General features: G+C 37.5%; 2 protein-coding genes across 3 annotated transcripts; both read right to left on the bottom strand.

Moving 5' to 3' along the window:
* Positions 1-147: 147 nt before the first annotated feature.
* On the bottom strand, positions 148-3,381 carry LOC123909297 (probable uridine nucleosidase 2). 2 transcript variants are annotated; one of them, XM_045960120.1, is made up of 9 exons: positions 2,946-3,381; positions 2,756-2,871; positions 2,445-2,504; positions 1,815-2,000; positions 1,628-1,732; positions 1,426-1,522; positions 971-1,078; positions 756-891; positions 148-339 (listed from the first exon to the last, which is right to left on the bottom strand). In XM_045960120.1, exons 1-9 carry the CDS (start codon positions 2,992-2,994, stop codon positions 234-236), a joined length of 963 nt encoding a protein of 320 aa, XP_045816076.1. In that variant the 5' UTR covers positions 2,995-3,381; the 3' UTR covers positions 148-233. The 2 variants fall into 2 exon arrangements, with proteins under 2 accessions (XP_045816076.1, XP_045816083.1); XM_045960127.1 differs by having other exon boundaries at positions 1,426-1,504; positions 2,946-3,166.
* Positions 3,382-5,643: 2,262 nt separating this feature from the next.
* On the bottom strand, positions 5,644-9,779 carry LOC123923283 (cellulose synthase-like protein D4). The gene is made up of 5 exons (XM_045975975.1): positions 9,355-9,779; positions 8,596-8,949; positions 7,705-8,509; positions 6,853-7,619; positions 5,644-6,692 (listed from the first exon to the last, which is right to left on the bottom strand). The coding sequence occupies exons 1-5, from the start codon at positions 9,777-9,779 to the stop codon at positions 5,726-5,728; spliced, it is 3,318 nt and encodes a 1,105-aa protein (XP_045831931.1). The 3' UTR covers positions 5,644-5,725.
* Positions 9,780-10,267: the final 488 nt, after the last annotated feature.

The raw sequence follows: 10,267 nt of genomic DNA, 5'->3' as shown, positions 1-10,267 counted from the left end.
ACTTTGGCTAGTATATTTCAAGGTTTTCAGGCTTCCTTTTCAAGGGTCTTATGATATTTTGCTTGTTGAGTTGGATGCAAACAAAGGCCTATCGTCGGTCAATGACATGAAAATTGATGAGCTGTTACTCTAGTTCTTTGCACTGTATTAACCTCTAACATGTTTAGCTTATTAATAATTGTGTTACACACATTTTCAAAGTTTAATGCTAATAAAATGAGTTCACAGCTACTTCAAGACAAAAGACGATCCATGACCAATTTCACAACTCTTGGAGCATCAACTGTCACAGCTACTTTTACTGATGGCTTATTAGACCATTCTGTGATTTCTCCAAAACTGGTTTATTACAAGAAAAAAAGATATAAATTAGGTAGCATATATTAAAGGTAACACAAAGATAAAGTTGACATGAGGATCAATCAAATGATGTCATAGTGTTCTATCATAAAAATCATATCTCTAGCCGAACGAACCATTGACCTCGAAGATTTTCTTAATAGCTTCTTCTTCTCCTACAGTTTTTCTAGGTGTTACCCTAACTAACTCTAGAGACATGACTATTCTTCATCTGATCTACTCTCCTAACTATGCAATCTAAATATCTTCTCCACGAATGTCTAAACCACCTAAGTCGAGATTCAACCATCTTGTCTAGAATAAGGTGCTACCTCAACTTTTTGTCTAATGTTATCGTATCTATCCTAATATTAACTTACCAACCAACTATGGTACTTGCATCCAAAACCTTATACCTTTTATGTTTATCGCAGAGTATTGTAAGTCCCCTTGTAATGCCACTGGTTTGGACTCTAACAGTACCCTCCGTGCAGGTTACAAGTGAAGGATCAACGGCTGCAAGCAACGCTGTTGGGTCATGAAGGTAAGCTCCTGTATAAAAAAAACTAACTAATTAATAAATCAGATGATTAAGTCTCTCCCATGTCTTTGATGAAGTATGAAGACATACCATTGGTGTTGTATGCATCAAAATGGTAAGCGAAATACACCTCTAAGATTCCGGTCAAGTATTGAGCAAATTTTCCTTTTGAACTTGCCAACTTTTCTCGATCAGAACCTGGTCATTTTGATTTTCGGAAGAGGGTAAATCAAAACAAATGTGGCAGAACATGACAAGTGACATGAGACATAAGCATAATTAAAATAGAAGCATGTTCATGGCATTCGAGTGATGTCAAGTTCCCATCAATGTTAAAATAGCGCAGATATGTGACACAAAGGTAATAAAAAGTTTCAGCATAACAACTGGAGCTTTCGAGGGAGTTAGTAATTGACAATTATCATAACGGCTAAAGAACAAGATGTTAAACCACATCAGATTTACAAAGAGATGATTATTCGTTTAAACAAACCGCTACATAAGTATAGCAAAAATGAGTCTAGGGAAATTTGGAAAAGCGGTACCTGACAATACGACTTGGTGAGTAACATTTATTCCAACTGCAAGTACATTTGCGCCACTTATGAATACAACATCTGCAGCCTGTGGATCACCATATATCTAGAATTAAATCCAACCAAAGAGTTAGATAGATTGAGCCGTGAATAATATAATATTTTTATGGAGGATATATTAAGAAGTTGAATACAAAATGGAAATACTTACATTTGCTTCAGCAGCTGGATTCGCATTGCCATTTACTGCAAAAGATCCACCAAGCAGAACAATCTGGCCTATGTTTTTAACAAACTCTGGGTCCATCTGTATAGCCTGCCAAGCAGAATCATGTTTTGAAATGAAGTATGAAGAGTAACGCCAAAACGACATACTGGAAATTGCACACTCATCGTACCAAAGCAATATTTGTAAGAGGGCCTAATGCCACCACAGTGACTTTTCCGGGGTTCACTTTTGCTTGGTTAACCAAAAAATCAGCAGCTGATTCTTCAATAGGTTTCCCATTTGGTGGTGGAAAGTTTTGGTTGCCAAGTCCATCTGCACCATGGACAAAATCTGTAACGCCTAGTTTCGGTTCTTTCTGCAAAAGAGACGTGGATTACAATAATTAGTCGAGTCAAAGATATGCTGCAAAAGATATATACACAGATTTCAACGAGCAGAAAATATAGGTGTTGAGAATTTCTGTCAATTGTGGTTGCTGCCTTTATAGGCTGACATGGATACGGCAATGACACATCGGCACTCGTAAAACATTTAGGCTAAATTGCACTTTTGGCCCCGTAACTTTCACAAACTTGCAATTTTGGCCTCCTAACTTTCATAATAGCACTTTCGACCCCATAACTTTAGCCTATTTTGCAAAAGGCTGACCCCTTACCGATTTTGACCAAGTCAACGCACACGTGGATAATAACTCACATACCTTGTCAGCATATCATGTGAGTCACTGTACATGTGTGCTTCATAGATTAGTTCCACACACTTATGATCAAAGTAGAGATATGAATTCTTAGAAACTTACGTTTAATGTGACATGAGATCCTTCAGCAACTGGTATATCAGTTCTTCCAGCAACCTCCAACTACATAAATGAAAATTTAGTATCAAAACTCAATTTCATAAATAAGTGGTTAATACCCTTCACCAACGAATGAATCGTTCAGAAGAACCCAAGTTCCATTCCTAGGTGGAACAATTTCTTGGTCAGACTCTAATTACCTCACAGCCGAACTCCGGATTACTAGCCCCTTTTCTAGGAACCCGAGGGTTAACACCAAAAAAAAAAAAAAACCATCAAAAGTCAAAACTAATAAAATCACATAAAATCATTACCAAATGCAAAGCATTTCTGGTAGCAAGAGTAGTATAAACATTTCCATAGATAGTTGTAAGTCCAATAACTTCAACCTCTGGTGATCTCAGAGCAAGGAATATAGCCATAGCATCATCTATCAAAAAGCAAAGAAACAGTGAAATATTCATATGAAATGAATTGGAAATCTATTGAAAATTAAATATTTACCGATTCCAGGATCGGTATCAATTATGATCTTCTTTGGTTCTGTTGCCATGTGATGCAATTTGTGTGATGTGAATTATGAGTTATGATTATGATGAGTTTATGTATGTTATTCCTTGAAAGTACAGACTGAGAAACTTCTACTGATAATGATATGTTGGTAAAGTATACAAACCTTTATCCAACAGTTCCTTTTTGAGGATATACTATGTTTCATCATTTGTTAACCAATATAAAATAGAAAAGTTTTATGTTGAAGAGTCAACTTTTTTGTAGAACACTTCGTGTGTAGGCTTTTGAGCACAATGATCCATTGACTTTAATATTGCAGACAATTCCACTAAAATTTGGAATTGTGGTCTATTGTCAATAAAAAATATGAGGTCGAATGCATCGCACACCAACGAGAACTAAGAAGATCTGAAAAATATTGTTGAATGAGTTCTTCAAATTGGAGATGGTGATTATAATGCAGTTGAAAATGCTTGGTTGACTTTGCTTATTCTAACATATTACTTGACATGAAAAATGTCGTATTATTTTCATGAGCGCGGTATTGTTGCACCTACCTATGAATATGTTTAGCCTGTTAATTAATAATTGTGTTATCTTTTATTCTAGGTTAATAATTTGTGTTACACAAATTTTCAAAGTTTAAATCTTAGTCTTTCTACTTAAATAGGATCACAGTGAATGGTTCACTAAAGAGTTGCTAAATGTGATCAAGTACTGCTCTAGAATACCAAATCAAAAGACAGTTGTATGTTGCAGTTTCAAAAGTAAAGAACTGTATGAAGATTTTGAAATTAGATGATGTATATCGCGAAATCTTTGGTATTTTGTATCTGTTTTATACATTTATTTTACATATTAGCATGTAATTTATAAAATAACTATTTCTGATTTTTACAATCATTTCACATTTAATAAAATTTAGGATATGTGATTTTTGGTGTGATGTTTTGAGAGGCAAATATGGTATGGCTAGTTTTGATAATGATGAAGCAGCTAAGCCATCAAGCTCCAGTACGTGGAAAACACTAGTTCAGCTAAAACATCATTTATCTCATAATATGTTTTGGCAAGTAGGTGATGGTTATAATATTCATGCATGGAATCAGGAGTGGATTGAACCTGGTCTTTGTGTGAGGAATCTTTGTATTATACCAAACCATATGCAGGATATATGTGTGCGGGATTTGCTTGATGAAAGTGGTACGTGGAATTGGAACCTGCTTGTGGAATGGATGCCGAGCAATATCATGAATAAAATAGCGGCAATACCAATTCCTAATGATGCAAATGGTCGTGACACACATGCGGGTTTTGGAGGTAGCAGTTCGGTGTTCTCTGTATCTGCTATGTATGAGCAGCTGTGTAATTTTGATAGTCAAAATTGTGATACGTTGTGGCAGTCTGTCTGGAAATTACATGTCGCCGAGAGAGTCCGTTGCTTCGTGTGGCTATTGTTACATGATCGACTCCTTACAAACTATCGTAAAAGTAGAATGGGAATTGGTCATGCAATGTGTCGTTATTGTGGTAATATTGAGGAAACAAGTTTGCACGCGCTTCGTGATTGTGCACTTGTTGTTCCGTTTTGGTTGCAGGTTGTGCCGGCGAAGGATAGAGGTAGTTTTTTTATGGAGGAGATTCAGCAATGGATCCATTCAAATGTGAGGAAATGCGGGAAGAGAAGTAATGGCGGAGCATGGTGTGACTTTTGGGCAACTGCTTGTCATAGTTTATGGATGTGGCGAAATAAGGAAATTCACGATGAACACTTTGTTAGACCTGTCCATTCTGTTCAACAAGTAACTAAAAGAGTAGAGGAGTATTATCAAGCTAGTAGAGTGAATGGAATTTTGGGTTGCAGGGAGGGCATGCTGGTGCAAATTGGTTGGCAGCCTCCAAATGGTTCTTTTGTGAAGCTTAATACGGATGGAGCTAGGAAGGATAATGGTAGAGTTGGTTGTGGAGGAGTTATTCGAGGTAGTCAAGGAGAATGGCTTGGTGGTTTTGCTAAAGGGGTGGGATCTTGTAGTGCGTTTGTGGCGGAGTTATGGGGAGTCTATGAAGGATTGTCGTATGCAAGAAGAATGGGGTTCATGCTTATTGAATTAAATATAGACTCAGCGATGGTGGTCCAAGTTATAAAGACAGGTAGGTTGAAAAGTCCATTTGGCTTGACTTTGGTGAAGAATATTCGGCGATTGGTTGATATGGAGTGGGAGGTTCACATCACTCATGCTTATAGGGAATCAAATCAATGTGCTGATGCGCTGGCGAACATTGGGTGTTCTATAGATAAAGAGACCATTTTTTACGAGACTTGCCCTTCGCAAATTAGAGAACTATTCTTAGCTGATATGATGGGGATTAAGACCCCTAGAGTAATTTATGTGTAATTTCTTTTTTCTTTGGGATTAGGCCCTCTATTCTATCAAAAAAAAAAAAAAATTTAGGATATGTTAACTTTTATATGTCAAATTGTTAAAATGCAGTGACTTGTTTTCCAAGATAAGTTTTAGTTGTTAAAGTCCTTGAATTTAGGGTATGGTTTGTTCAGTAGGGCAAAAATCAGTAAGGGGAAGCTTTGTGAATGTCTTATATGTCACATTAAAATATGCAAGTGTCTTTTGTAAAAATCAGTAAGTGTCTATTACGTTATGTAACCAAATACAAAATCAAGGATTTCGAGCTAGATTTACATAGATGCATTACTAATATTGTTACAATCATAAGACAATATTGTTACAATTCATAAGCAAGGATTAGCATTTTTATGGAAATTGGAAATCTCCACCACCACCGTCTGTAGCATCAGCACCCGTAGGCGGGCTAATGGAAACCCAAAGTAAAGAAAGTATAATTGCGATGAGACCCGACCACACAAATACAATGGTGGGTGTCTTCCCTCTCCTTCCCATCAATCCTTTTGCAAATGGATACAAATGAGCAAGAACCCATAAACTAAAGAATCCTCCTCCTATAAACTTACTCCATTGTGGATTTGCACTATAAATTGTCCTAGAAAATGCAACTGCAATGGCAATGATATTTACCATGGCAATAACAATTGGTGGAATCATTAGGGAGGTCCATTTGACTATATACAAATCTGCGAAGATATCATCGTTGTCCTCTCCTGCTGATTTGGACGTCAAAGTAAAAGAAATCTCGATACCTGCCATCACTTTTAAGAGTCCCTGCACGACAGCGGCCAAGTGAGCACTAGTGCCAGAAATGAGCCAAAATTGTTCATTTCTCCACCACTGCTCCAACTCTACACCGGACCACTTAACCTCGAGAATGGCAAGTGCCACCAGACACACAGTCATGGTGAGCAAGTAGATTAAGAATGCGATACTAAGGGTTTGCACGATAAAATATCCAGAGAACAATGAGAGTGCTGGGAGGAAGCAATACACAATGAGGAAGACGGAGGTGAAGGGGTAGATTCCAACATTGAGGTAAGCAAGACGTTGTAAAATTTTTAGGCGTTTACTTCCGAGGAATGCATTGTTCTTTGAGAAGAAGATCTCAACAGAACCGGTGGCCCATCTTAGCACCTGGTGTAGTCGATCAGTAAGGTTAATTGGTGCCGATCCACGAAATGCATCTCGTTTGGTTACACAATATACAGAACGCCATCCACGATTGTGCATGCGGTACCCTGTAACCACGTCCTCTGTCACCGACCCATAAATCCATCCCACTCTATCTCCCCATTCCGTCTTGTCTTCATACCTACATGTAATAAATGTATTTTTAATTACTTATGTATCAAAGTTAAATAAGTTAAAAGTTTTTATATGTTCTAATAATACATGTGCTAATATATAATATTGTATATAAATACAAATCTTTTGTATGTGTTATATGGTTGTATTCGACAAGATATACATACCAACAAGAAATGACAGAGACAGATTCTGCTACTGTACTAGCATCAAGCGGTGTTCGAGGCTTCCTAAGTTCACCTGGTGGGCGTCCATACTTGACAGCAGGATGATCTGCAAGAGGGCGTCCTTGGAATTCAGCAACTGGTATGCTCTCAGCCAACATGGTTGAATTACCAAAGCGCTTGGGCAACAAGTTTACATCTAGATCTTCATCGAACTCGCTCACATTTAAGGCCGGTGTAGTTTCACAGGCTTCTTCAGTACAATTATGTTTAGGATTTTTCATATCCCAATCGCCTGTGGGAGGGTTAAATCCGTACAATGCAAATCGCCTGAACATGCACCCAGTTCCTACATAGAATGGACCTTGGAGACCGTCGAGGGCTCTCATGTTTCCGTCAAAGAAAACAGTGTTGTGATTGGCATAGCGATCTGAGGGATCAATACCTTCAAATCTTTGAGGGAACTGAATATAACATATGTCTTCACCACCTCTATCCATCATGAAGCACATTCCTTCACGTACTGCCTTGCAATTATAGATATAGTGATCACAGTCAAGGTTGAGAATGAATGGTCCATTTGATAGGATTGCAGATGCTCGAACAAGTGCATTCATGGCACCAGCTTTCTTGTTGTGATCATATCCTGGCCTCTTCTCTCGAGATACATATACTAACATCGGCAAACGTGTATCTACCGTAGAGAAATCTATGACCTTATCGTCTTCACTCCCCATTAATGGATCAGGACTTGGAGGCTTTAGCATCACCTATTCATATGCACAATATAAACATGAAATGTAAGTTAAAGTTCATGCTTGAATTTATTCTGAAATATAACATATAAGTAAATACCTGAAGTATTCCAGCATGATCGCCTTTAGCATGTTCGCTAGAAGCAGTAATCCAAGTACCGGGCCAATGGGTGCCATCAGCCATCCAAGTGGCCTTTAATACTTTGATAGGCTCCAAAGGGTCAACCTTATTCTCCCTCAAATGCTTCATCATCTTCATTTCCTCTCTTGCATTAAATGCATCAGATCTTCTCCTAATAGAATCAGGAAGTCCATTGATGCGCACTTTGAACTCATCGTACTCCCTTTTGACCTTTCTTCGGTCCTTAACAAAATCCACTTTACTCTTGTTCTTGGTAGGATCGACTTTTAAGGAAAAGTAAGAATCAGGATTCCTTGGCTCGATATTGTGTTTGCGACAAAAAGGAACCCATAAATCAGCAAAACTTGCAGCCTCAGCCATGGCTTCGAAAGTCAATAGAGCACCTCCATCATCTGAAACATAACAAGCAACCTTTTCCACAGGATAATCAACTGCTAAGATGGAAAGAATGGTATTGGCAGTTGTAAGAGGTGGCTCCTTCTCGGGATCAGCAGTGGACACAAATAGGTCAACACCGGGTAGATCAGATCTCCCTGTTGGATTTGATGGTGATGGACTGTCAAATTTCTCATGAAGAACAACAAGGTCGGTGGAACGATTCACCGGACAAAGCTTTGGAATTTGGTCCAGTATCCACGAGAATCCAAACCATATCTCACAAGTAATTGACATAAGCCACAACCACACTGCTTCTTCATTTGGGTGAAACACTCTCCAATGTAAGAAGAAGCACATCACGACTAAGCGAACGGCAATAAGCAACCTGCAAATTTATGAAATACAAGCACAATCAAATAAAATTATAACTTACTAGCTAAGTTATATACAATTACATATATAATAACCAACCTATATGGACTTATGATGCCAGATGGAATCGGTATTACTCTGCACAAAGGCTTCCAAGGCGTCTCTTCACCATCCAATATTCCTTCATGCATACCATTTTCTTCATCATCATCTGGAGGCCAATATGCATTGCCAACTCCATAGGTACCATCACTCTCAAACAACCACTTATTGTGATCAAATTCTCCATTTCGATTTTGTTTTGAACCATTTGTTCCTGGTAATGACAATGCTACATTTGAAAATTCATGGCTGTCATCCTCATATTCTGTTACTTTGTATTTCTCCTTACAACCAGGACACTTGCCGGTTTCTTTTTGTGCATCTAAAAAACAATCTCTACAAATCTTGAACCTGATAATTTCGTATATTATTTCATAACAATATAGTTAGTTTGATTGTCCTAATAATACTACCAAGAAAAATTTGAAATAACAAACACAAGTTTTGAGGCAAAATAAATCAGATAACTTAACACAAGATTAGAGACAATTTTAACATTTTTCTGCCTCTAAATTTTTGTCACTATTTCAGTTATTTAAAATACTTATATTTGTAGACCAATCGTTAGTTGGTCCAGTGGTAATTGGCGATGGACTTAGCAGGGAAGACAACGGTTCGATCCCCGGCAACTGCGATCGGGAGGGGGCTGGTGAAACAACCAGACCTGACCTCCGAACCAGATTAGGTGGTCCAGTGGGCCGGATTCTGGTGGTGAAAACCTAAAAATACTTATATTTGTAAGGCATACATACATACCTACACTCACATGGAGTGATATCATTTCCTCTTTCATCCTTCATAACTTTTCCATCACAAATTGAACAAGAAGATCCTTTAGCCCCCGCCATTTGTGGATGAGTGACTTCAGAATCAATTACTCTGTCCATTAGATGAGCTCTTGTTACACTATTGAATCCTCCAGTAAATAAAGAATTTGAAACATATTGTTCTTCAGCTTTCATTGCAACAGAACTATCATCCATTGGTTGGTTATCAGGGGTTGGGGGAATGTGAACACTGTAATTCATATAATCACCTGATACATCTGATGAAGCCATTTCAATATCTTCTTTTGATAAACTAACATATTTTCCACTTGATGTTCTTCTTGCAAATTTTATGCCTTGCTTATCGCCACCACGCGAAGATTTCTTCGAAGGTTGATTCGTCAATGATGCCATTTCTTTCAATTTATATTGTTATCTAGTATCTACACCCCTACATACCAATCTACACATATATAATTTGATTTATTTTCTAAGAGCTAAGAAAATCTACATGCATGCATTCAAGAAGACTTGTCAAAATAATTTATCATGAAGAAAAAATATTGCACAAATTAATTAGACCCTATCCAAATCCAAATCTACAACCTATCATTTTCTTCCATTGCATGCTACAAGGAAGAATAAGAACAATAGCTAAAATATTTCAGGGTAGGAGAAAAAATTAGGATAAATTAAAGAACATGGATTGACATGAAACATATTTTGTCAGAAAAAGAATACTGGTGTGGAAGAAGGTAGATTTATGGTGAGAGACCAAGTCCTTCCTATAATGCAAGCTACTTTCAAGGTTTTCATTTTCTGGTTCTCATTTCCTTATTTTTAGGAGTATGTTATATATGTGACAAACAAACATAATAATCTTAGCTTACATATATGAAAAA

The sequence above is a fragment of the Trifolium pratense genome, linkage group LG1 (genome assembly GCF_020283565.1).
Source record: "Trifolium pratense cultivar HEN17-A07 linkage group LG1, ARS_RC_1.1, whole genome shotgun sequence".
NCBI lineage: Eukaryota > Viridiplantae > Streptophyta > Magnoliopsida > Fabales > Fabaceae > Trifolium > Trifolium pratense.
The sequence above is the reverse complement of the archived record's forward strand: the minus strand, read 5'-3'. Positions and strand labels throughout refer to the sequence as shown.

What these genes read in the sequence shown, in the direction of transcription:
- LOC123909297 (XM_045960120.1), bottom strand. Translation starts at nt 2,994, where the DNA reads ATGGCAACAGAACCAAAGAAGATCATAATTGATACCGATCCTGGAATC. An exon ending in GATCTCATGTCACATTAAAC is followed by an intron (nt 2,001 to 2,444) that starts GTAAGTTTCTAA and finishes TCTCTTTTGCAG; the next exon opens with AAAGAACCGAAACTAGGCGT. An exon ending in CTCTTACAAATATTGCTTTG is followed by an intron (nt 1,733 to 1,814) that starts GTACGATGAGTG and finishes TCTGCTTGGCAG; the next exon opens with GCTATACAGATGGACCCAGA.
- LOC123923283 (XM_045975975.1), bottom strand. Translation starts at nt 9,779, where the DNA reads ATGGCATCATTGACGAATCAACCTTCGAAGAAATCTTCGCGTGGTGGC. An exon ending in GGCATCATAAGTCCATATAG is followed by an intron (nt 8,510 to 8,595) that starts GTTGGTTATTAT and finishes ATAAATTTGCAG; the next exon opens with GTTGCTTATTGCCGTTCGCT. An exon ending in GTCTCTGTCATTTCTTGTTG is followed by an intron (nt 6,693 to 6,852) that starts GTATGTATATCT and finishes TATTACATGTAG; the next exon opens with GTATGAAGACAAGACGGAAT.